General features: G+C 53.3%; 2 protein-coding genes across 6 annotated transcripts; both read left to right on the top strand.

Moving 5' to 3' along the window:
* Positions 1-7,926: 7,926 nt before the first annotated feature.
* On the top strand, positions 7,927-19,101 carry LOC129047191 (keratin-associated protein 10-2). 2 transcript variants are annotated; one of them, XM_054533778.1, is made up of 5 exons: positions 7,927-8,053; positions 8,300-8,335; positions 9,617-9,760; positions 10,005-10,160; positions 18,968-19,101. In XM_054533778.1, the coding sequence occupies exons 2-5, from the start codon at positions 8,330-8,332 to the stop codon at positions 19,079-19,081; spliced, it is 420 nt and encodes a 139-aa protein (XP_054389753.1). In that variant the 5' UTR covers positions 7,927-8,053; positions 8,300-8,329; the 3' UTR covers positions 19,082-19,101. The 2 variants fall into 2 exon arrangements, with proteins under 2 accessions (XP_054389753.1, XP_054389752.1); XM_054533777.1 differs by having other exon boundaries at positions 8,300-9,760.
* A 544-nt stretch (positions 19,102-19,645) lies between these two features.
* ALDOA (aldolase, fructose-bisphosphate A) lies at positions 19,646-25,663 on the top strand. Of its 4 annotated transcripts, XM_054533180.1 has the most exons (10): positions 21,171-21,516; positions 22,109-22,262; positions 22,458-22,590; positions 22,674-22,885; positions 23,896-23,950; positions 24,068-24,228; positions 24,559-24,642; positions 24,744-24,918; positions 25,079-25,278; positions 25,366-25,663. In XM_054533180.1, the coding sequence occupies exons 2-10, from the start codon at positions 22,122-22,124 to the stop codon at positions 25,459-25,461; spliced, it is 1,257 nt and encodes a 418-aa protein (XP_054389155.1). In that variant the 5' UTR covers positions 21,171-21,516; positions 22,109-22,121; the 3' UTR covers positions 25,462-25,663.
* The last annotated feature ends 264 nt before the right edge of the window (positions 25,664-25,927 follow it).

Here is a 25,927-nt window from a genome sequence, read left to right as displayed (position 1 = left end):
GGTATGGTGTGTGTGGTGTGTTTGTGTAGTGTGTGTGGTGTGTGTGTGTGGTGCATGTGTGGTGTATGTGTATTTGTTTGTGTGGTATGTGTGTTTGTGTGGTGTGTGTATGGTGTGTGTGTGTGGTGTGTGTGGGGTATGTGTGGTGTGTGTGTATGGTGTGTGTGATGTGTGTGGTGTGTGTGGTGTGTTTGTGTGGTGTATGTGGTGTGTATGGTGTGTGTGTGGTGTGTGTGGTGTGTATTTATGTGTGTGGTGTATGTGTGTGGTGTGTGTATGGTGTGTGTGGTGTGTGTGGTGTGTGTGGTATGTGTGGTGTGTGTGGTATGTGTGGTGTGTGTGCGGTGTGTGTGGTGGGGTGTGTGTGGGGTGGGCGTATGGGATGTGTGTGTGGTGTTTGTGTGTGTGGTATGTGTGTGTTGTGTGTGGTGTGTTTGTGTGGTGTGTGTGTGGTGAGTGGTGTGTGTGTTTGTGTGGTGCGTGTGTGTATTTGTGTGTGGTATGTGTGTTTGTGTGGTGTGTGTATGGTGTGTGTGTTGGTGTGTGTGGTGTGTTTGTGTGTGTTGTGTGTGTTTGTGTGTGTGGTGTGTGTTTTTGTGTGTGTGTGTTTTCTTGCTGACATGCCACCTAAAATAAACCCAAGATGGGATGCACCGCACACTCTGAACCCTTGTCAGGTGGTCAATGGGTGTTCAGGACATCCCAGCAGAGGAAGGGAGACACACCAGTCTATCCTGGCCTGGGTGTGCAGCCAGAAAGCATGGGGCCAGCCTGGGCAACACAGTGAGACCTCCTCTCTACAAAAAGTCAAAAAAATTAGCTGGGGCGTGGTGCCGTGTGCCTGTAGTCCCAGCTACTTAGGAGGCTGAGGTGAGAGGATCACTTGCGCTAGGGCGGTGGAGGCCACAGTGAGCCATGATCGCGCCACTGCACTCCAACCTGGGTGACAGAGGGAGATCCTGTCTCAAAAACAAAACAAAAACAAACAAAACATAGAGCATTAGGCAGTCCACGCGTGGAGGGGCAGTGCAGGGCAGGGGTATAGGAGGGCCCATTCAAGCCTCTGTGACTTTGGCCACCATCTTTCCTTCCCCTAGCCTGTCTCCCCAGGCAAGTCTCACCCCCACGCAGTCCTTAGAGACCCGCCACCCAATTTACCCTTGGCCTTGAGTTTACCGTTCTCTGTTCTTCCAGGTTCTGCCGCCCACAGGCTGTTTCACTCATCCTCTCCACCGGGTGCCCTGCGGAGGTGTGCAGGTGTGATATCATCGAAGGCTGTGAATAAGTAAACAATAAGCGGCCAGAAGTGGCCTGTTTCCCACATGATACCCAGGGAACGGTCCGATTCCCCCCGCCTGGGCTCTGGGGCGAGTCCTGGCCGGGGTGCCAGAGCATTTATTATTTAGTATTTTTACTTACCTGTCCCAGGTTAGGGACTGTCCCAAGCAATGCCAGTCCCACCCTCTATCCGCACACCAGAAAAAGCTGAGGGCACAGCAGGTGATTGGAGCCAGATAGCTAAGGGTCCAATCCCTTTCTTCTCACATAGACTGGCTGTGTGACCTTGGCCAAATTTCACAACTTCTCTGAGCCTCCACTGAGCACACACCAAGTCCCATTGCCAGGCCTAAGTCCTGCTTCCGCCAGTCACTAGCCTGGCATCCTTGTGCAAGGGATTCAACTCCTCTGAGCCTTGGGCTCCTCATCTATGAAACAGCAGCACCTCTACCTGGGGCTGCTGGGGTGATTAAATGAGATCTGTGTAAAGCACAGTTGCTACACACATATGCATTGTGATATTCATTAATAGTCATTAAAAATGTATATATTTAGAGATGAGATCTCGCTCTGTCGTCCAGGCTGGAGTACAGTGGCATGATCATGGCTCCCTGTAGCCTTGAACTCCTGGGCTCAACTGATCCTCCCTCTTCAGCCTCCTAAGTAGCTAGAATTACAGGCATGAGCCACCATGCCCGGCCTGTTGTGTCATCTATCTATCTATCTGTCTGTCTGTCTATCTATGTATCTATCGCAATCTCGGCTCATTGCAACCTCGGCCCCCAGCGGTCAAGCAATCTTCCCACCTCAGCCTCCTGAGTAGCTGGGGCTACAGGCATGTGCCACCATGCCTGGCTAATTTTTGCTTTTTGGTTTTGGGTTTTTTTCTTTTTTTGAGATGGAGTCTTGCTCTGTCACCCAGGCTGGAGTCCAGTGGTACAATCTCAGCTCACTGCAACCTCTGCCTCCCAGGTTCAAGCAATTCTCCTGCCTCAGCTTCCTGAGTATCTGGGATTACAGGCACGTGCCACCATGCTCGGCTAATTTTTGTGTTTTTAGTAGAGACAGGGTTTTACCATGTTGGCCAGGCTGGTCACAAACTCCTGACCTCAAGTGATCCGCCTGCCTCGGCCTCCCGAAGTGCTGGGATTACAGGTGAGAGCCACCATACCCAGCCTAATTTTTGTATTTTTTGTAGAGACTGGGTATTCACCATGTTGGCTAGGCTGGTCTCAAACTCCTGACCTCAGGTGATCCACCTGCCTCGGCCTCCCAAAATGCAGGGATTACAGGTGTGAGCCACTGTATGTGGCCTATAATTTTTTTTTTTTTTTTGAGACAGTGTCTCACTCTGTTGCCCATGCTGGAGTGGAGTGGTGCAATCATAGCTCACTGTAGTCTCAAAATCCTGGGCTCGGGCCAGGCATGGTGGCTCACGCCTGTAATCCCAGCCCTTTGGGAGGCCAAGGCGGGTGAATTACCTGAGGTCAGAAGTTCAAGCCCAGCCTGGTCAACATGGTGAAACCCCGTCTCTACTAAATATACAAAAATTAGCTGGGTGTGGTGGGGGAGGGGGTGTCTGTAATCCCAGCTACTTGGGAGACTGAGGCAGAAGAATCGCTTGAACCCAGGAGGCAGAGGTTGCAGTGAGCCGAGATCGCATGACTGCACCCCAGCCTGGGCAACAAGAGTGAAACTTCGTCTCCAAAAGAAAAAAAAAAAAACCACCACCACCAACAACAAACAAAAAAAACTCCTGGGCTCAAGAGATTCTTCCTCAGCTTCCCAAGTAGTTGGACCATAAATACACATGAAAATTAGAAAACATGCATGGCTAATTTTTCTTATTTTTTTTTGTAGAGATGGGGTTCACTATGTTTCTGAGGCTGGTCTTGAACTCCTGGGCTCAACCGATCCTTCCACCTCAGCTTCCCAAAGTGCTGGGGGATTGCAGGCATGAACCACTGCACCTGGGTATATATTTTAATGAGCCTTCATTCTATGCCATGTGCCTTGCATACATTTTCTCAAATAATCACAGGAAGCCCTGCCAGTCCCTGAGGGTCATCCGCACTTTCCACATGAGGACAACTGAGGCTCAGCGAGGTCAATTGACTTGTCTGGGGTTGCACAGATACACTGTGGCAGAACTAGAATTCAAATCCAGATCTTTCCTGGTTCTAAAGGCCTTTTTTTTTTCTCGCCCAGGCTGGAGTTCAGTGACACGATCTCAACTCACTGCAACCTCTGCCCTCTGCCTCCCCGGTTCGAGTGATGCTCCTGCCTCAGCCTCCCCAGTAGCTGAGATTACAGGCATGCACCACCACGCCCAGCTATTTTTTTTTTTTGAGGCGGAGTCTCTCTCTGTCACCCAGGCTGGAGTGCAGTGGTGCGATCTCGGCTCACTGCAACCTTCGCCTCGTGGGTTCCAGCGATTCTCCTGTCTCAGCCTCCCAAGTAGCTTAGATTACAGGCACCCGCCACCATGCCCAGCTAATTTTTGTATTTTTAATAGAGATGGGGTTTTGCCATGCTGGCCAAGATGATCTCAAACTCCTGACCTCAGGTGGTCCGCCTGCCTTGGCCTCCCAAAGTGCTGGGATTACAGGCGTGAGCCACTGCACTGGCCTACAGGTTTTTTTCGTTTTGTTTCCAACTGGGCCATTATTATTTCCAACTTATAAAATGGAAGTAATTGTTTCTGCCACTTGTGCCTCCTGTAAGGATTAAGTAAGATAAAGTCTGTGGAGAGGCCTCTGTTGACACCAGCTCTAGCTCAGCACTGCTTCTTTATTCCCCCAGGGTAATTACCTAAACACAAGCCTTTCATTTTATACTAAGGAGGCTGGTGAATCTCTTCTTAATCTCTGGGAGATGATATCGTTGGATGTCCATTGGAGGCAGCTGAAAGTATTAGATCAGAATCAGAACTGCCAGGTCCCTTCCCACGCCCAAGCCTGCTGAAGCTTCTTTCATCTTCTGGGAACTCTGCATCTCTGATCTCCCACCCACCCCACGATTATTGAAAGTATACTATCCTGTCTGCCCTTTCCTAGGGGAAGTGCGGAACTACATATGATACATCTGACATTTCCAGCTTCCAACTTCAGGGACAGGAGACTTTGCGGTTAGCTGGCTATTGTGAAGTCAGTTTTTCTCTGCCCCCAGCAAACGTTGTGATGTGGATAGAAGTGGGGCCTTGGCACAGCCAGGCGCAGTGGCTCACATCTGTAACCCAGCACTTTGGGAGGCCGACATGGACAAATCATGAGGTCAGGAGTTTGAGACTAGCCTGGCCAACATGGTGAAACCCTGTCTCTACTAAAAATACAAAAATTAGCCGGGCATGGTGGCGTGCGTCTGTAATCCCAGCTACTTGGGAGGCTGAGATAGGAGAATCACTCAACTTGGGAGGCAGAGGTTGCAGTGCGCTGAGATCGCACCACTGCACTCTAGCGTGGGCAACAGAGCAAGACTCCATCTCAAAAAAAAAAAAAAAAGAAAGAAAGAAAAGAAAAGAAAAGAAATGGGGCCTTGGCAAAGTGGGGTGCATACATCATCCCTTGTCTTGGCTTGCCTGGCAACACACAGGCCTGGGGCACTGCCCATGCTCCTGCATAATGTATGAGCCCATGGTAGGAACAAAACACCAGCACCGGCGGGTCTGGGCACTGCAGGCCATGGACGTGTCCAGGGGCCTTGCCAAGGCTGACGTCTCTCTGTTGGCAGAATATGCAGAATATGTGTTCCTGGAGGCCTTTTCTAGGGCTGAGGTGAGAACTGGCCTCAACTTGGTCCTCAGGATTCCATCAGACAATAAGACCGCCCAAGGCCGGGCACAGTGGTTCACGCTTGTAATCCCAGCACTTCAAGAGGCTGAGGCAGGAGGATCGCCTGAACCCAGGAGTTCAAGAACAGCCTGAGCAATATAGTGAGACCCCATCTATACAAAAAAAATTTAAAAATTAGCTGGGTGTGGTAGCATGCACCTGTAGTCTCAGCTACTTGGGAGACTGAGGTGAAAGGATCCCTTGAGCCAGGAGGTCGAGGCTGTTGTGGTGAGCCATGATTGTGCCATTGCACTCCAGCCTGGGCTACCGAGTGAGACTCTGTCTCAAAAAAAAAACAAAACAAAAAAAACCGGAAGACAGCCTAAGAAGACAATCTTCTTTAGGATCAATAATGGTGACATTAGCGACAGCTAGACTTCTGTTTTCTGGGCTTGAAATGCCCTCTGAGAGGGCCAGGGGTGACCAAGAGGGTGGCTGAGACCATCTCAGTATGGTTGAGAGTGGGAGGGAAGATTTGGGATCCAGGGACACAGCCGCTGGCACTTTCCGTGACTGCCTCATGGTGTAGGAAACCCCAGGGGCAGCAGCTGTGGTGAGGTATGTTGGGGTGGAGAACATGGACAAAAATAGGTATATGGCAGCATTGTTTTTAGGGGAAAATGCCAGGATTCAGCCATCGTGTAGGAAGTCGGAGGCCTCCATGGAGAGGCGTGCTTGTGTGAGCGTGCATGTGTGGGTGTGTGCAAGTGTGTGTGTGTGTGTGTGATCTAAAAAGGTTAGGAATGAAACAGGGAGGTCTGAGTGCCTTGAAAGCCAAGGAAATTAGGACGTGTGGAAAACAATGCTTCATTCGTGGATGGTGTTTGGTTTCAATTCATTCATAGAATCAGTGAGTATTGGCTGAGCGCAGTGGCTCTCGCCTGTAATACCAGCAACTTGGGAGGCAGAGGTGGGAGGATCATTTGAGGCAGGAGTTGGAGACCAGCCTGGCCAACATAGTGAGACCCCATGTCTACTTTATTAAAAGAAAAAAATAGGCCAGGCACACTGGCTCACATCTGTAATCCCAGCACTTTGGGACGCCAAGGCGGGCAGATCACCTAAGGTCGGGAGTTCGAGACCAGCCTGACCAACATGGAGAAACCCCGTCTCTACTAAAAATACAAAATTAGCTGGCCATGGTGGCACTTCCAGCTACTCTGGAAGCTGAGGCAGGAGAATTGCTTGAATCCAGGAGGCCGAGGTTGCAGTGAGCTGAGATCACACCATTGCACTCCAGCCTGGGCAACAAGAGCAAAACTCCGTTTCAAAAAAAAAAAAAGAAAGAAAGAAAGAAAAAGAATCAGTGAGTATTCACCAAGGCTCCCAGGGCTAGGCCAAGTACTAGAGCTCAGGATACGGAGATGACTCAGACCAGGCCCCAGACACTTGCAGTCTAATTGTGGAGCCAGACATGGAAGTGAGGAATTCAAGTATCTTGTGAGAAGTGCTAGAACAACAGTATCTGTAAGATGCTGTGGGAATTCACAGTCCAAAGCAGCCACCTCTGCCTGAGGTTGGCAGGGAGACCTCACAGAGGCAAAACTGAGGACATGCTTGAGGGATAAGGAAGAGATTTGAGGGGAAGACAGAGGGTGTTCCAGGCAGAGGGATCAGCAACTGCAAAGCTGTGGAAACGTGAGACCCTACACACTGGTTCAGGAAGCTTCAGCAGATCCTATTGAAGGTGGCTTATGCCTGTAATCCCAGCTACCTGGGAGGCTGAGGCTGGAGGACTGCTTGAGCCCAGGAGTTCAAGACCAGCCTGAACAACATAGCAAGACCACATCTCTAAAAATTCAGAAAAAAAGGCTAGGCACGGTGGCTCATGCCAGTAATCCTAGCACTTTGGGAGGCCAAGGTGGGCGGGATTGCCTGAGGTTAGGAGTTCGAGACCAGCCTGGCCAACATGGTGAAACCCCGTCTCTACTAAAAATACAAAAATTAGGTGTGCGTGGTGGCAGTCGCCTGTAATCTCAGCTACTCGGGAGGCTGAGGCAGGAGAATCGCTTGAACCCAGGAGGCAGAGGTTGTAGTGAGCCAAGATCACGCCATTGCACTCCAGCCTGGGAGACAAGAGCGAAACTCCGTCTCAAAAAAATCAATCAATCAATCAATCAATAAATCAGAAAAAAAGAACCGGGCCGGGTGCGGTGGCTCACGCCTATAATCCCAGCACTTTGGGAGGCTGAGGCGGGCGCATCACCTGAGGACAGGAGTTCGAGACCAGCCTGGTCAACATTGCGAAACCCTGTCTCTACTAAAAATACAAAAATTAGCCGGGTGTGGTGGTGCGCGCCTGTAATCCCAGCTACTCGGGAGGCTGAGGCAGGTGAATCGCTTGAACCCGGGAGGCGGAGGTTGCAGTGAGCCGAGATCGCGCCACTGCACTGCAGCCTGGGCGACAGAGCGAGACTCCGTCTCAAAAATAAATAAATAAATAAATAAATAAATAAATAAATAAATAAAAATAAAATATAAAAAGTAGCTTTGATGTTTACAATATCCCTGAGCGGCAGGCGTTTCTCCCTTTTGCAGATGCTTAGTGGCTTGGCCGGAGATACATCCAAGTCGTGGGTGTAGCCTGGGGGTTCAATCCTCCTGTGGCGCCCCAGAACCCGGTGCCTCCTCCAACGTCCAGCATCTGATGAGGATCCGACCCAGGCGGGCGGCGGCAGGATTCGCTCTTCTCCTTCGCTCCCCGCGAGAAAGCCCCGAGGGCCGCGGCGGCGCAGAGCCGGTGGCAGTGGAAGTTCAGGCGGGAGGCGGGAAGCGCGAGGCGGGAGGAGGGAGTTTGGGCCTCGGCGGCCGCCGTACAAACACCGCTCTGGTCACCATGGCAACAACGGGATGCCGCGAACGGCTTCTAGGCGGAGCCGGCCCCTCGGCCGATTGGACCCAGCTCGGCGCGGAATCCGTGAATTGCCCGTGGCCCGAGGGTGCAGGTGATGGGTGCTGACCGACCGGGGAAGCCCGGCGTGTGGGGACTGAGGAGGGGAGTGGCCTGGGGCGCGCTGGAGCCTGAGAGGAAGGCGCCGCCTCGGATCCCCAGCCCCCGATTCCCCTTCCCGAATTCCACCCTCCGGCCCAGCCATGGCCTCAGTTTCCCCAAACAGGAAAGGGAAGGAGGGTGGGCACCCCGGTCTAACGGTGCCTCTCAGCCTCTGAGACCGAGAACCTTCCTTCTGCAGCTCCCGGACTGACTGGCTCTGCCCTGCCCCATGGACGTAAGTCCGGGCCCCTTCCCCTCTCTGGGCCCCCTCAGCGCCCTGTCCTAACCCCGACTGGGCCTGTCTTCCAGCACGGACTGGGGAGGGGGATTCTACCCAACACAGACTACACCCTGCCAGCTCAGGACCAGAGCTGTGAGGAAGAGTGCCAGGAATGGACTTCCCACGGGAGGGCACATTTCTGGTATTCCTGGCAAGATAAGGAGTTGACCAAGTAATCCAGGAGAAAAGGCATTTCCGGCAGAGGAAACAGCCTGGGGGTGAGAGGGAGGCTGCAGCATTTGGGGAACTGCTAGGGCTATCGTGTGTTTGGAAGAGGGGGAGGGAGAGAGGTAGGCAGGGCTAAATTGGGAATTTTGTCACTGACATAAGTTTTAAGTGCCAGGCGTGGTGGCTGTCGCCTGTAATTCCAGCTACTGAGGAGGCTGAGGTTGGGAGGATCGTTTAAGCCCAGGAGCTCGAGGCTGCAGCGAGCCATCATCATGCCGCTGCACTCCAGCCTGGGTGACAGAGTGAGACATTGTCTCTAAAAAAATTGGCCAGGTGCGGTGGCTCATGCCTGGAATCCCAGCACTTTGGGAAGCCGAGGCGGGCGGATCACCTGAGATCAGGAGTTCAAGACCAGCCTGGCCAACATGGCAAAACCCCCTCTGTACTAAAAATACAAACATTAGCTGCGCGTGGTGGCGCGCACCTGTAATCCCAGCTACTCGGGAGGCTGAAGTAGGAGAATCCCTTGAACCCGGGTGGCGGAGGTTGCATGAGCCAAGCTCGCCCCACTGCTGCAGCCTGGGTGACAGAGTGATACTCCGTCTCAAAAATAATAATAATAATAAAATAAATAATAGAAAAAATTTTAAGTGAGTTACTGGGAGCCATTGATGGATTGTAAGGGAGGGAGGGATACACCTGGTGTGGAAAGGGGCAAAATTGCAGGTTGGATGACAGAAGCCGGTAATGTGGGCTGAGGGATGGTAAAGGAGTGGCAAGGGAGTCAGAGACAAGAGATCTCTTTGGAGAGGCATTCCATAAGGAAAATCAGTAAACCCTAGAAGACTCTAGAATGCTGAAGTGCTTGATGTTGCTGAACTGGGAATGATAGGGGAAAAGGCAGGCTCGGGGCACAAGATAATGAGTCAGGGTGTAGTCCTGTTAATGCTCTCTCCACCATCTGGTGGCCGTTCCTCTCCCAGCCACCTCCGAGTCCCTCATGGTATTCCCGTGTTCCTGCAGCCCCTCTCCACCTCCTTGTCACCCCTTCCTCCTGTACTCGTCCAGGCCTCCTCTAGCCCGTGGAATCCAACCCCGGCTCCTGTCAGCAGCCCTCCCCTGCTGCTCCCCATCCCTGCCATCGTCTTCATCGCTGTGGGCATCTATTTGTTGCTGCTGGGTCTAGTCCTGCTGACTAGGCACTGCCTGCTGGTGAGGGGTCTGGTTGGGGATAAAGGGTGGGCTCTGGGGAAGAGGAATCCCGGTAACCTGTCCCTTCATCTGCAGGCTCTTACCCTGAGACACTTGACATTTAGCCCTTGCATCTATCCGTTTTCTGATACCAGGGGGTCCCTCCTCTCCTGTCCCCAGCCACACCTTTTCCTGCCCCCTCGGGAAAGCTGCCTTGGCTGTCACTACCTGCTGCCTGTTCCACATCCTGAACCCTGTGATCTAGGCCCAGGGCTGCTGCGCGGACGGTAGCTCCCCCTGCAGGAAGCAAGGTTCCTCTGGGCCCCCAGACTGCTGCTGGACCTGTGCAGAAGCCTGCGACTTTCCTCTGCCTAGCCCAGCCCACTTCCTGGATGCCTGCTGCCCCCAGCCCACCGGAGCTGTGAGTTCCATTCCTACCCCCTGCCCCACTGAGCCCTGATCTAGGTATGATCGGTGCATTCATTTTTTTGCTCAACAACATTTATTACTGAGTACCTTCTCAAGGCCAGGCACGGTTCCAGGGCATGAATCATGTGGAGCCAGGTAAAAACAACCTATCAGATAATGTCTGGTGATGAAAGCTACTTGAAGAAAATAAAATAGGGTGCCAGCTGGAGAAAGGTGATGTGGGTAACATGTAGAGCACATAGCCAGCACTTCTAACTAAAACTGGGAGCTAAATGAAAAAACAGCTCACACAGCTCCTTTCCGTTCACCGAATGAACTATGTTTTAGGTATAGGGCCTCTTTACGGACCTTTGTTTTTCCCAACAACCCTGAGAACTGAGAACTGAGTTTTTTTTTTTTTCTTTCCTCCCTCCAGAGCTGGGTCCTCCTGTCCCCTCCCCTCCCCTCCCCTCTTCTTTTCTTTTTGTTGTTGTTTCAGACAGGGTTCCACTCTCTCACCCAGGCTGGAGTGCAGTGGTGTGATCTAGGCTCACTGCAACCTTCACCTCCCAGGCTCAAGTGATTCTCCTGCCTCAGCCTCCTGAGTTGCTGGGATTATAGGCTCACACAACTACCATACGGCTAATTTTTATATTTTTAGTAAAGACGGGGTTTCACCATGTTGGCCAGGCTGGTCTCGAACTCCTGACCTCAAATGATCCACCCGCCTTGGCTGCCCAAAGTGCTGGGATTACAGGCATGAGCCACCAAGGCCCAGCCATGGTTTTTTTTTTTTTTTTTTTGAGATGGAGTCTCGCTCTGTCGCCCAGGCTGGAGTACAGTGGTGTAATCTCAGCTCACTGCAACGTCCATCTCCTGGGTTCAAGCAATTCTCCTGCCTCAGCCTCCTGAGTAGTAGGAATACAGGCGTCTGCCACCACGCCCAGCTAATTTTTGTATTTTTAGTAGAGACAGGGTTTCACCATGTTGGCCAGGCTGGTCTCGAACTCCTGACCTCGTGATCTGCCCACCTCGGTTTCCCAAAGTGCTAAGATTACAGGTGTGAGCCACTGAGCCCGGCCATTTTTTTTGTTTGTTTTTTGTGTTAGAGACAGAATCTTGGTCTGTCACCCGGGCTAGAGTGCAGTGGCACAATCATAGCTTACTGCAGCCTCAAACTCCTGGAGAGCTGGTTTTTTTTGTTTTTTTTTTTTAGAGATGGAGTTTAGTTCTTGTTGCCCAGGCTGGAATGGAATGGTGTGGTCTCAGCTCACTGCAACCTCCGCTTCCCAGGTTCAAGTGATTCTCCTGCCTCAGCCTCCTGAGTTGCTGGGATTACAGGCATGTGCCACCACGCCTGGCTGATTTTTTTTTTTTGTATTTTTATTAGAGACAGGGTTTCACCATGTTGGCCAGGCTGGTCTCGAACTCCTGACCTCAGGTGATCCAAAGCTGGGTATTTTTTAAAACCTATATTTTTTTCTGATTACAAAAAGTATTATTTACAAAGTATACATATAGAAATACATGGAAAGTACCAATCACTTTACAAACCCACTCTCTATCCCAAAGTTGCTGTGTTTTACATGTATCTGTCATATATTAATACAGTATTATCACTGCTGTATTTTACCATTATTTGGCAAAAATGGGGTGGTATCACGTAGGTTATTTCATCATACCTGCTACTGTCCCCCTATCCCCCGCCTTTTTTGAGACAGGATCTTGCTCTGTCACCCAGGCTGGAGTCCGGTGGTACAATCATAGCTCACTGCAGCCTCTGCCTCCTGGGCTCAAGCAATCCTCCCACCTCAGCCTCCTGAGCAGCTGAGACTACAGGTGCATGCCACCACACCCAGCTAATGTTTATATCTTTTGCACAGATGGGGTTTCATTTTGTTGCCCAGGCTGATGTTGAACTCCTGGGCTCAAGCGATCTGCCATCCTCAGCCTCCCAAAGTGCTGGGATTACAGGCGTGAGCCACCAAGCCCAGCCTCTACTTGCCCCCCCCCTTTTTTTTTTTTTTGAGATGAGTCTCGCTCTTGTCGCCCAGGCTGGAGTGCAATGGTACAATCTCGGCTCACTGCAATCTCTGCCTACTGGGTTCAAGCGATTCTCCTGCCTCAGCCTCCCAAGTAGCTGGGATTACAGGGATGCGCCACCACACTCGGCTAATTTTGTATTTTTAGTAGAGACAGCGTTTCTCTATGTTGGTCAGGGTGGTCTCGAACTCCCGACCTCAGGTGATCTGCCTGCCTTGGCCTCCTAAAGTGCTGGAATTACAGATGTGAGCCACCGGGCTCAGCCTCTACTTGCCCTTTTTAACCTGACATCACACTTGGCCACCTATCCATGCCTGTACGTGTAGACACGTAGGGGTTACTGTCCTCCTCCTGCAGTGGAGAGTAAGCTGGCTTAGGGAAGTTTAGTGGCTTCTCCAGAGTGTTACGCAGGAGAGCCTTGCATCGCAAATAGCTCCACAGCGTTAGCTGAGGTAGAATCCTCAGGGGAGAAGCCTGGCTTGCAGAAGACAAGCCTGTTTGCATTTGTGGGTTTAAAGATGTTAAATGTAATCGACCACCTTCCTGAGGAATGGGTATTTTGAGCTCAGCGATTCAGACAGCAAAGCGCCTGCCCTTGGAGTGGTGACCTTCCTTCCCTAGGATGGAAGGGGAGGATAAAAGAAAATTCATAACTTGGGCACATGGTGATTGGTGCTAATCCCTGGCATGTTTTCAGTTTTGAAGTAAATTGTAGGGCAAGGAGCGCTTTTTCAGATAATCAGCTTCTGGTTTGCCAGGGGCAGTCAGCAGAGGCGTCCCAGGTTTGGGGCTGAGGGGCAGAAGGGCAAAAGGAGGAGACCTTGGGTTCTGAAAACTCCTGTCTTGGCGTGGTGGCACTCACCTGTAATCCCAGCTACTGGAAAGGCTGAGGCAGGAGAATCGCTTGAACCTGGGAGGTAGAGGTTGCAGTGAGCTGAGATCATGCCACTGCACTCCAGCCTGGGTGACAGAGTGAGACTCTGTCTCAAAAAAAAAAAAAAAACCCAAAGCAAAAAAACCTCCTGTCTTAGAGGAGATGCTCCATTAGAAAGTGATTTCTGGCCCCCTGTCCTGGGGATGCTGCCCCCTACCCCTTCTGTCTATTTGAAGTGAATAGCCAGGGACTCATCACCTCGTTGGGAGAGAGGATAGGTGAGGTGCATTGTAAGGATAAACTGGGCCCTCCCACCTTCCCCACAGAGTGCTGCAAGAACTTTCAAACCTGGAGACATCAGGGCCTGATCCTCTCCGGTTTCTGCTGGAGCTAGGAAGGGTTTTAACAGGGTGGAGCGCAGGGCAGGTTCTTTCTGTCCTTGAGCTGTCTTTCCACAAAGTACATTTAAGTCCCTCCCTCTTCAGTTTCCTTGTAATAACAGCCCGGGAGGTTACAAATGTCTTGCCACTTGGCAGCTGTAGACCCTGAGGCTTACGGAGGCTGGAGTGACTTGGAGGTGATATGGCTGGACCAGCTGGAACAGAAACCCAGGTTTCTCTTCCTTACTGAGGGAGAAATGTGCCTGCTCGCCTGCTCTGCTTCTTTTTTCTTTTTTTTTTTTGAGACGGAGTCTTGTTCTGTCACCCAGGCTGGAGTGCAGTGGTGCAATCTTGGCTCACTTCAACCTCCGCCTCTCGGGTTCAAGCGATTCTCCTGCCTCAGCCTCCCGAGTAGCTGGGATTACAGGTGCCTGCCACCACACCTGGCTAATTTTTTGTATTTTTTGTAGAGATGGGGTTTCATCGTGTTAGCCAGGATGGTCTTGATCTCCTGACCTTGTGATCTGCCCGCCTTGGCCTCCCAAAGTGCTGGGATTACAGGCGTGAGCCACCACGCCTGGCCTGCTTTGCTTCTTTCATGTGCATGTTGCAAGGTTCTCATTCATTCATTCATTCATTGACTCACTCACCAAAGATTTATGAAGTTACTGTTGAGGCACTGTCTAGGGCCTTGGGAACTCAGCAGAAAGAAGATGGAGATGGTCCCCAGCCTCGCAGGGCTTCCATTCTGGTGATGGAGAGAGAGAAATAACTAGGCCATTACAACAGAGGGTGAGAGATGACGTGCTATGGAGCAGCGGTTGCTCAGCCCTGCATGCGATCAGAAGCAGGTATGGGACTTAAAAGGAAAGCCAGGCATCTAGGCCCCACACTCAGGTCTGGGCTGGGGCTAGAGTTTGTGAATCTTGTACAAGTTCTCACATGATTCTGATGCACATCAGGTTAAGAACCACTGCTGAGGGAAGAAGCTATGATAAGAATAGCTCTCTTTCAGGCCGGGTGCGGTGGCTTATGCCTGTAATCCCAGCACTTTGAGAGGCCAAGGCGGGCGGATCACAAGGTCAGGAGTTCGAGACCATCCTGGCTAACATGGTGAAACCCCGTCTCTCCTAAAATACAAAAAAAAATTAGCCGGGCATAGGTGGTATATGCCTGTAGTCCCAGCTACTCGGGAGGCTGAGGCAGGAGAATGGCGTGAAACCCAGGAGGCGGAGCTTGCAGTGAGCCAAGATCGCACCACTGCACTCCAGCCCGGGAGAGCAAGACTCCGTCTCAAAAAAAAAAAAAATCTCTCTTATATCTTTCTTTTTCTTTCTTTCTTTTTTTTTTTCCCCCAGACAGGGTCTCCCTTGTCGCCCAGGCTGGAGTGCCAGTGCTCCCTGTTGCCCAGGCTGGAATGCGGTGGTGTAATCTCGGCTCACTGCAACCTCCGTCTCCCAGGTTCAAGTGATTCTCCTGACTCAGCCTCCCAAGTAGCTGAGATTACAGGCACCTGCCACCATGCCCGGCTAATTTTGTATTTTTAGTAGAGACAGGGTTTCACCATGTTGGCCAGGCTGGTCTTGAACCCCTGACCTCAAGTGATCCGCCTGCCTTGGCCTCCCAAAGTGCTGGGATTACATACAGGCGTGAGCCGCCGTGCCCAGCCAAGAACAGCTCTCTTTCGTTCCGCACTCACTACATACCAGGCATCATGCTTAGTTCTTTCCACCGATTCCCCACAATGGCCTTATGAAGTAGGTGTTATATTTTTTCATTTTATTTTATTTTATTCTTTTGAGACGGAGTCTCACTCTGTTGCCCAGGCTGGAGTGCAGTAAAACAATCTCGGCTCACTGCAATCTCCACCTCCCGGGTTTAAGCAAGTCTCCCACCTCAGCCTCCCAAGTAGCTGGGACCACAGGCATGCGCCACCACACCCAGCTAATTTTCGTATTTTTAATAGAGATGATGTTTCACCATGTTGTTGGCCAGGCTAGTCTTGAACTCCTGATCTCAGGTGGTCCGCCCGCCTCGGCCTCCCAAAGTGCTGGGATTACAGGTGTGAGCTACTGCACCCGGCCTTAGGTGTTATATTCCTATAAATGAGGAAACTGAGGCTGAAAAAATGAATTAGCCAAGCTGAGGTTCAAACCCAGGCCTTACTGACTCTAGGGCCTGAGCTTTAACCATCTGTATGATGATGGCTGGCTCTCAAAGAGACAACAGGAAAAATTCAAGTGAAAAACTCTCCTGAGAGCCAGGAGAGGCACAAGGGTTAACAGTCTTGCGGAGTCCTTGTTTAACGTACTTAAACAGCAGATTCCTTCCAGAAGCCACATGGCTGCTTTTAACAGTTGAGAAATCCATTAGCCAGTTATTAATGACAAGATCTAAACCCTTCCAAGGGAGAGAGCCAAGAAATGCTTTTAATACCCTCTTTTCTGAGGTAATGGCAGCAGAGCCTCTCTCAGCCACGAGTTCTGTGCACAGAATGATGGTGTGGTCCTTCAAAAGCCCACAGAAGCGATTTCATCCCCAGACTGAGACTCCCTAGAGACACCCCAAATCACACCCTCATCAAACACAAGAAAATCACTTCTCTCTCTCCCTTCCACCATGACAGTTCTAGCCTCCCCCAGGAGGCAGTTCTGTTGACAGTAGCACAGCCCAATTCAGACCCCTGTCCCTGCAGGTGGCAGGTCCCCTCCCCTCACTGCAGCCCCTAGTGATATCTGATTTCACCAGCCATCTGACACCACACCCCGAAACCTCAGTTGTTGGAAAGGTCATTCCCCTATTCCTGGCTTGGCCAAGTTTCTGATTGAACTGTACAACTGTGACTGTCACTACCTCTGCCTCTGGCCTCAAGGAGCCAATCTTCTGTCACCCAGCCATCCTGGGCCACTTCAGCCATTTGGCCTGACTCCAGCCCATGCCTAAGGCAGTTGCGAGTCATCCCTGCCCCAGGGGAGGACAGCAGTGCACTGGATAGACCAGTTCTCCCTTCTTGCCTCTAAGGATACGCTGTTCATGTTCCCCAAGAGACAGACATTGTTTCCTCCAGGAGCTGAGAAGCCCTCTTCTTTCTTCTTTGCCTAAAGAAGGCAAATGATATGCTTAGATTCATCCATTCATTCAGCATTCATTTATACCTCAGACACCTGCTGAGCATGAGTCCAGTGCTAGCTCAGTGGAGAACATGGGATGAGCTGCCCCTGCCCTGGCAGACCCAGAGAGAGGCTGATGCTCCTGGCACTGGGAGGCAGAGGGCTCAAGGGGGATTGCAGGCAGGACTGTACATTCCAGCTCCATTCCCATCACTTGCCTCTCTGTCTATGCCTCCATTTCCTTTTTTTTTTTTTTTTTTTTTGAGGCAGAGTCTTGTTCTGTTGCCCAGGCTGGAGTGCAGTGGGTCGATCTCGGCTTACTGCAACCTCTGCCTCCCAGGCTCAAGCAATTCTCCTGCTTCAGGCTTCTGAGTAGCTAGGATGACAGGTGCATGCCACCACGCCCAGCTAATTTTTGTGTTTTTAGTAGAGAAGAGGTTTCGCCATGTTGGCCCAACTGGTCTTGAATTCCTGACCTTAAGTGATCCGCCCACCTTGGCCTCCCAAGTTGTTGGGATTACAGGTGTGAGCCACCATGTCCAACCATCCATTTTCTCTTTTGTAAAGAAGCCCATTACTCAGGATTCTGGTAATTAAAAGATATAAGGCTGGGCGTGGTGGCTCACACCTGTAATCCCAGCACTTTGGGAGGCCAAGGTGGGCAGATCACCTGAGGTCAGGAGTTCGAGACCAGCCTGACTAACATGGTGAAACCCTGTCTCTACTAAAAATACAAAAATTAGCTGGGCGTAGTGGCGGGCGCATGTAATCCCAGCTACTCAGGAGGCTGAGATAGGAGAATTACTTGAACCCAGGAGGCAGAGGTTGCAGCAAGCCGAGATCCCGCCATTGCACTCCAGCCTGGGCGACAGAGCAAGTCTCCGTCTGAAAAAACAAACAAACAAATAGATCTAATTCTTTTGAAAACATTAAAATTGATTGGGTGCAGTGGCGCATGCCTGTAATCCCAGCACTTTGGAAGACCAAGGTGGGTTTAGCCCAGGAGTTTGAGACTAGCCTGGGCAACATGATGAAACCCTGTCTCTACAAAAAAAATACAAAAAATGAATTAGCCGGGCGTGGTGGCACGTGCCTGTAATCCCAGCTACTTGGGAGGCTGAGGCAGGAGAATCGCTTGAACCCAGGAGGTGGAGGTTGCAGTGAGCCAAGACCGCGCCATTGCACTCTAACCTGGCAACAGAGCAAGACTCCGTCTCAAAAAAAAAAAAAGATACAAAAAATGGGCCAAGCATGGTGGTTCATGCCTGTAATCCCAACACTTTGGGAGGCCAAGGCAGGCAGATACCTGAGGTCAGGAGTTCAAGACCAGCCTGGTCAACATAGCAAAACCCCGTCTGTACTAAAAATACAAAATTAGCCAGGTGTGGTGGCACATGCCTGCAATCCCACCTACTCGGGAGGCTGAGGCAGGAGAACCGCTTGAATCCGGAGGTGGAGGTTGCAGTGAGTGGAGATCACGCCATTGTGCTCCAGCCTGGGCAACAAGAGTGAAACTCTGTCTCGGGAAAAAAAAAAAAAAACGGCTGGGCACAGTTGCTCACTCCTGTAATCCTAGCACTTTGGGAGGCTGAGGCAGGTAGATCAACTGAGGTCAGGAGTTCGAGACCAGCCTGACCAACATGGTGAAACCCCCATCTCTACTACAAATACAAAAATTAGCTGGGTGTGGTGGCTCACACCTGTAGTTCCAGCTATTCAGAAGGCTGAGGCAGAAGAATTACTTGAACCCAGGAGGTGGAGGTTGCAGTGAGCCAAGATTGCACCATTGCACTCCACCCTGGGCAACAGAGTGAGACCCTGTCTCAAAAAAAAAAAATTAAAAATTAAAAATATGTAAATTGCCATTTTCAAAGATACCTGTAAAGATTTTTAAAATCATTCATGAATGCGGTCTGTTCGTTGCGCAGAGTAGATGCTCGAAAATGGTGAATGAGACCCTCTATTTTGGTCTCATGCTGAAGTCCATAAAGCCCACAAGTCATTTTCATGATGGACAGAAAAATGTGTGTGCTTTCTCTGTCTACTGCCTCAACTGCACAGACCCCAGGACTGTAGCAGAACCATCTTTTGAGCTTGATACCGGGAGGCCCAAATTCTAGCATGGGACCCAGGGCCAGTTGCTCTCTGGTCCTCAGTCTCCTCACACATAAAATGAGAAGGAGAGAACTCTGAATCATTGCTTCTAGCTCCTGAACTCAGTTGTTCAGAACAAGGACTCACTGCTGATTTTTCAACAGCACAGGGAACTGCACTGTTCCTGGGAATGATGGACAGTACCCTCTGTTCCACTGGGCAAGTGAGATTTCCCAGGCCGCTCTGTTCCCTTCTCCCCTTAGAGAGCAACAGACTTGGCCCCATCCCACCTCCCTCACCCCTCTCTCTCCTCCCTCAGGACTGGGCACCTCTCTGCCCCCGCTGCTGCCCACTCTGCGACTGTGCCTGTACGTGCCAGCTCCCCGACTGCCAGAGCCTCAACTGTCTCTGCTTCGAGATCAAGCTCCGATGAGGACCCAGGGCCCCTGCCCTCTGGGGAGCGGCCAGCCCCCAGGGCCCATGTGCCCTCCTCCTTGAAGAGCCTTTCCCCAGGCCACTGGAACCACAGATGGCCTGCCCAGCACCCAGGCCTGGAAACTGGAAGTGGCAGCGCAGGGCCTGGCTCCCTGCAGGGCAGGACTGTTGGCCGGCTGGACGGCAGCTCCTCTGGAGGGCCAGAAAAGAGAGGGGCTAGTGCTCGGGCAGGTGCCCCGGCTCCCCTTCCCCTCCCCAAGTCAAGGATTCTATTTGAAGTTGGGCAGGGGGGTGGCGCTGCTCACCACACACAAGTGTTATAGGAGGAGCCTGGCCCTTGAGTACCGGGTTCGCAGGGGTGCCCCAACCACACTCCGTCCACGGACTCTCCGTTATTTTGGTAGGTGAGTGTAGTGCCAGTATCTGCTTTCCTTCTTAAAAAAACCCCAGGGCTCCAGAGAATCAGAACAGCCACCATCACGGCAGGGAGTCAGGGGAGGAGGGAGATTAGAGAAGGAGCCAGGCAGGCCACGTGATCCGAGTCCCCTCACCCCTTTCCTTCCCACAGGTCCCTGGCCAAAGATTTATTTCTCTTGACAACCAAGGGCCTCCGTCTGGATTTCCAAGGAAGAATTTTCCTCTGAAGCACCGGTGAGTGGGCAGGGGCTCCCTCCCCATCAATAGGGCCGACCCAAGGCTTCCTCCCCCTTCCCCCATGCCGGGCCCCACGCTGGTGTGAATGTCAGGGGCTTCAGGTTTCCCTAAATATAGGTCCCTGCCAGAGGATCCGTGGCGGGAAAAGGGCAGGGGTCATCAGAGAAGGTCGGGGACACGTGTGGGGCGGGCAGGAGCTGCCTTATAACCAGCCCGGGCACCCCTGGCTCACTCGCTGCTGACCAGGCTCTGCCGGCTCCTTCAGCCTCGCCGCAGGTGGGCCCCTTGCAGGACCGGGCCGGAGTGGGGATGGGGTTGGGCCGACAGGGTCCAGATGGGGTCCGGGTGAGGAGGGGAGACTTGGACGATAGGAGCCCATGCCAGCATCTGGGAGGCAGATCAGTTCGGGGACGGATTTTCTTCTGGAGAAGGAAGTCAGGCGCAAGGAAGACGTTTGGCAGGAACTGTGACCCCGCATGCCCGAGGCCGAGCAGCGGCCGGTGCATAGCCGCACATTCTGGTTTTCGGTGGCGCAGAGGACTACCAGCCTGGCTGCGGCGGCCCGGGCGGAGAGCGCGCACGCATGCGCGACCCAGCCCGGCCAGCCAGCCTGGAGCTCGCACTGGGAGGCCTCGCCTCCGCGCGCCGCTAGTTCCGCCGCCTTCTCACGCTCCCTGCGTGTCCTCGCTGCCCTTTCCTCCGCCTCCCTTACGCCTGGGCCACTGACATGGGGTCGGCTCCGCGCCGATGCAGCCCGCGGGCGAGGCAGGCTAACGTACGACTGCGCGATGTGGCCCCTATGGTGACACGCGCTACAGCCGCGAATGCCGGCAGCTGGGGCGGCCCCGGGCCGCGAGCTGGGCCTGGGAGGCGAAACTCAGCCTCCTTCGTTTCCGACTTTTCCATCCGCGTCCTCCACTTCCCCGTCCCCCCCTCCTCCATTGCCAACATTCTGGCTGAGTCACGGCGCCCCAGACCGCGCCAGGCTGGGGGAAAGGAGCGGAGGGGAGGGCCCTAGCGACCCGCGGGATGTGGTCCGAGTCACGTCCGAGGAGGGTGGGGAGGGATCGTGTTCTCCGCGCCCGCCCCTAACTAGCGCGGCCTCTGGGCTGCGCCTCTCGGGGGCGGCCCGTAGCCCAGTCCATCGCCTGCCATTGGACGCCGCCAGCTCCTCGTAAAGGAAAAAACTCGGCGGCGGGGGGGCGGAGTGGTGCCTTTAAAAGGCCGGGCGCCGCCTTTCTCCTGCCCGCCCCCTGCGCCGCCCCCTCCGAGGCTGAATCGGCTGCGTTCCTCTCGGAACGCGCCGCAGAAGGGGTCCTGGTGACGAGTGCTGCGTTCGCTCCCTGAGTCCACTCGCCAGCCCGCCGCCCTCTGCCGCCGCACCCTGCACACCCGCCCCTCTCCTGTGCCAGGTGAGCGCCCCTCTTCACGTGTGGGAACCAGGGACCGTGGAGAGGGATCTTGGGGGCAGTGGCGGGTTGGGCGTCCTCGTGGTGGCCCCCCCCCCACCCCATGCCAGCGTCTCCCCACTACCAGCCACACACAGGCTCCCCGGCCCCTCCAGCCTGAGGTCCCTTAACTGCGCAATGCAGCGGCTGCGCGCGCTGAGTCATGGCGGGGGAGGAAGCCGGACGAGATGAAGGACGATTCCCCTCCCCTTTTCTTGCAGGGACCCCTGTGGCAAAGGATTAGGGCCCCTTAGCCCTGGCGGGGATCCTAAGAGGCAGTGAGGGGTGGAGGCCGGCCCGTGTACAGCCCCAGGGTTCTCGCAAGTGGGAGGTTGGTTTCTGCCCTGGGAAACGGGGCGCCCTTCGCGAGGAGGGGAAACCCCTCCGCGGTGCTTGATGCCCCATTAACACTTTCCTTGTCTCTCCTTATCGGGCGACCTTGATTCTGAGCCCGGAACAGCTGCCGCCGTGCGAAGCGGCGGGAGCATTTTTCAGGGGAAGGTGCTTGCCCCTCCACGTTCTTGCCCCGTAGGAACAGTGACGACGGCAAAGCTCACCGCTTTCCTCGCCTCGGGCTAGGACTTGTTCCGCCGCCCTTTCCTGGGCTTCTTGCTCTTTTATCTTTTTCCTAATACTCCTTTCCTACCACCCGCCCCCTCCCTTGTGGGGAAAAGCCTGACCTTGGGATGTCCTTGAAGCCTTGGAGCCTGGGCCAGCCCTGGGATCTTGAGTGGATTGGGAGGAACACCCCAGTGGCAGTCAGAAGAACTGGGTTCTAATCTCAGATCTGGCTCCGGGGTTGCTCTGTGGCTTGAAGCACAGACCTTTCCCATATCTGGGCCCTTTCACACGAGGGTGTTGGGCCCTCTGGTCGATTCACGATCTTTACATTCTAAAATACTCTGGTTCGGTTTTGTTTTCAGGCAAGGTGACCCCATGGCAAGGCGCAAGCCAGAAGGGTCCAGCTTCAACATGACCCACCTGTCCATGGCTATGGCCTTTTCCTTTCCCCCAGTTGCCAGTGGGCAACTCCACCCTCAGCTGGGCAACACCCAGCACCAGACAGAGTTAGGAAAGGTACAGGGGCAGGCCTAGCATAGGGAAGTTGGGCGTACGGGAGAGCTGGGGACCAGAAGTGCCCCAGGGCCTGCTGGGTGTGGGGCAGAGGAGGTAGGGAACATTTCCCTGACCTCCAGGAGAGGGGCCCTGCTCATCGGGAGATGATGGGAAACCCCAGCTAACTAGTCCTTCCCCTCTGTTTCCTGTACCCAGGAACTTGCTACTACCAGCACCATGCCCTACCAATATCCAGCACTGACCCCGGAGCAGAAGAAGGAGCTGTCTGACATCGCTCACCGCATCGTGGCACCCGGCAAGGGCATTCTGGCTGCAGATGAGTCCACTGGTGCGGGCAGGAGACAGAATGGGTGGAGGGTGCAGGGTTGGGAGTGGCAGGCTGATCCCCTAATTCCCATGTGACACTCCCAGGGAGCATTGCCAAGCGGCTGCAGTCCATTGGCACCGAGAACACGGAGGAGAACCGGCGCTTCTACCGCCAGCTGCTGCTGACAGCTGACAACCGCGTGAACCCCTGCATCGGGGGTGTCATCCTCTTCCACGAGACACTCTACCAAAAGGCGGATGATGGGCGTCCCTTCCCCCAAGTTATCAAATCCAAGGGCGGTGTTGTGGGCATCAAGGTAAGGGGCAGGGCCTCAGGATGTGAGGTTTGAGATGGAAGTGGAGGAAGGAAATCCAGGTTAGTGAGGCATGGAATGAATGCTGGATTGGAGGCCTAGAGACTTGCATGGAGCCTGCTTCAGGCTTAGGGCATTTACTCGACATTTTTAATCCTCACAATTCTGAGAGAACAGTATCATTCCCACTTTACAGATGAAAATCTCAGAAGCTCAGGGAAGTGAAGTGTTTTGCTCAGAGTAAGTGGCAGAGCCCCAGTCGGACACCCAATTCACTCAACATTTCTGTTGTCAAATAACATCCCAGCGTATCCTGTCTCAGAGGATTGTTACTAAGTGAACTAAGTGAAAATATTTTAATTTAATTGTAACTAAGTATTTTAGTAACTAAACATTTTAAGTAAATTTTTTTTTTTTTTTTTTTTTTTGAGATGGAGTCTCGCTGTCTCCCAGGCTGGAGTGCAGTGGCGCGATCTCTTGGCTCACTGCAAGTTCCGCCTCCCAGGTTCACGCCATTCTCCTGCCTCAGCCTCCCGAGTAGCTGGGATTACAGGCGCCTGCCACCACACCTGGCTAATTTTTTTTTGTATTTTTAGTAGAGACTGGGTTTCACCATGTTAGCCAGGATGGTCTTGATCTCTTGATCTCGTGGTCTGCCCGCCTCGTCCTCCCAAAGTGCTGGGATTACAGGCATGAGCCACCATGCCCAGCTTAAGTAACTAAATACTTAATTAGCCTAAGTAACTAAAAATTTTAACTAAGTGAAAATATTTGCCAGCCCTGAGATGCAGCTTAAGGGATTAAGTAAATGTGGGGGAAGACTGGGGCTAAAGAAGAGGAAAGAGGCGCACACCCAGCTACTTAGGAGGCTGAGGCGGGAGGATCACTTGAGCCCGGGAAGTGGAGGCTTCAGTGAGCTGAGATCCCACCACTGTACTCCAGCTAGGGTGACAGTGGAAAGGGTGCTAGAGGTCATTTCCTGTGTCTTAATGTTGTTACCCCGACCCCAACAGGTAGACAAGGGCGTGGTCCCCCTGGCAGGGACAAATGGCGAGACTACCACCCAAGGTGAGAACTCTTTGATTCTCTGCCCTACGAACCCAACCAGAGCAGGTTTGGGTGCCGGGAGGAGTGGAAACCACATGCCCCTCCCCACCGTGCTCTGACCCCTCCCTCTTCTCTTAGGGTTGGATGGGCTGTCTGAGCGCTGTGCCCAGTACAAGAAGGATGGAGCTGACTTCGCCAAGTGGCGTTGTGTGCTGAAGATTGGGGAACACACCCCCTCAGCCCTCGCCATCATGGAAAATGCCAATGTCCTGGCCCGTTATGCCAGCATCTGCCAGCAGGTGGGCCTGCAGGTCCCCAATAGGCCACCTCCCACCTCATTTGGTTCCAGTGTTGTTAACTTGCAAATTACCTGCCATGATGCCTACCTCCCCCAAAGCAAGCATCAGCTTTGGCCCATGGAGGACACTCAAGGGCTATTCGAGGCAGAGGGGCCAAGGAGGGATTGTGGGTGGATCTGAGGAGGCTCCTGTCTCCTGTAATCTGCTGAGGGCTTTGAAGCCTGAGTCCCTGGCATCATCAAGACATGGTCTTGACCAGTGGCTGTGGAGAGCTGTAGGTGGGACTCCGGGTTAGGAGGCCTCACAGTGACCCTGTCCCTCACCCTGCAGAATGGCATTGTGCCCATCGTGGAGCCTGAGATCCTCCCTGATGGGGACCATGACTTGAAGCGCTGCCAGTATGTGACCGAGAAGGTAAGTGGCTGCCTCAGTGCAAGGTGGCTGGGCGGGGACCCTGGGGCTAACCCCATCCTCTCCTCCACCCCACTACTCCTCGTGCGCCTGCTCTGTTCCAGGTGCTGGCTGCTGTCTACAAGGCTCTGAGTGACCACCACATCTACCTGGAAGGCACCTTGCTGAAGCCCAACATGGTCACCCCAGGCCACGCTTGCACCCAGAAGTTTTCTCACGAGGAGATTGCCATGGCGACCGTCACAGCGCTGCGCCGCACAGTGCCCCCCGCTGTCACTGGTGAGGCCCACACTCTCATGTTGACCTCTATGCAGTAGATAAGCTCCACCCACAACCCTATGCCCATTTGGACGGATTTCCATGGCAGCTTCCACCAGCTCCTGCCAGCTTCCTGGGTCTCTGACCACAGCCCCTCTTGCCTCTCACCCCTGCTCTACAGGGATCACCTTCCTGTCTGGAGGCCAGAGTGAGGAAGAGGCGTCCATCAACCTCAATGCCATTAACAAGTGCCCCCTGCTGAAGCCCTGGGCCCTGACCTTCTCCTACGGCCGAGCCCTGCAGGCCTCTGCCCTGAAGGCCTGGGGCGGGAAGAAGGAGAACCTGAAGGCTGCGCAGGAGGAGTACGTCAAGCGAGCCCTGGTAAGGATGGGCAGAAGGTGGTTAGGGTGCCTGGGTGGACGGGACTCGGAGAAGAGCCCTTCTCACTCCACCCCTCTCCCTGCTTAGGCCAACAGCCTCGCCTGTCAAGGAAAGTACACTCCAAGCGGTCAGGCTGGGGCTGCTGCCAGCGAGTCCCTCTTCGTCTCTAACCACGCCTATTAAGCGGAGGTGTTCCCAGGCTGCCCCCAACACTCCAGGCCCCGCCCCCTCCCACTCTTGAAGAGGGGGCCTCCTCCTCGGGGCTCCAGGCTGGCTTGCCCGCGCTCTTGCCTCCCTCGTGACAGTGGTGTGTGGTGTCGTCTGTGAATGCTAAGTCCATCACCCTTTCCAGCACACTGCCAAATAAACAGCTATTTAAGGGGGAGTCGGCCATCCGTGTTTTGTGGTGTATAATGCAGGGGAGGGCCTGGGGAGGTAGCAGAGCCCAGAAGAAGAGCGAGCCCCTGTTCTCTGTTCTTTCTGGGCGGGAAAGGAGTGAAAGGTGAAAGGACCTTCATGCTCTGTTTTATACTTGGCCAGGGCTTTGAGAAAGGCTGAGAGCTTGTGACATTTTCTTCCAGCCACTGCAGGCTCTGCCCCTTCACTTAGCAGCATCAGATAGGGCTCACAGTTGGGGAGTATGGTTGTA

The sequence above is a fragment of the Pongo abelii genome, chromosome 18, assembly GCF_028885655.2.
Source record: "Pongo abelii isolate AG06213 chromosome 18, NHGRI_mPonAbe1-v2.0_pri, whole genome shotgun sequence".
In the NCBI taxonomy this organism is placed as follows: domain Eukaryota; kingdom Metazoa; phylum Chordata; class Mammalia; order Primates; family Hominidae; genus Pongo; species Pongo abelii.
The sequence above is the reverse complement of the archived record's forward strand: the minus strand, read 5'-3'. Positions and strand labels throughout refer to the sequence as shown.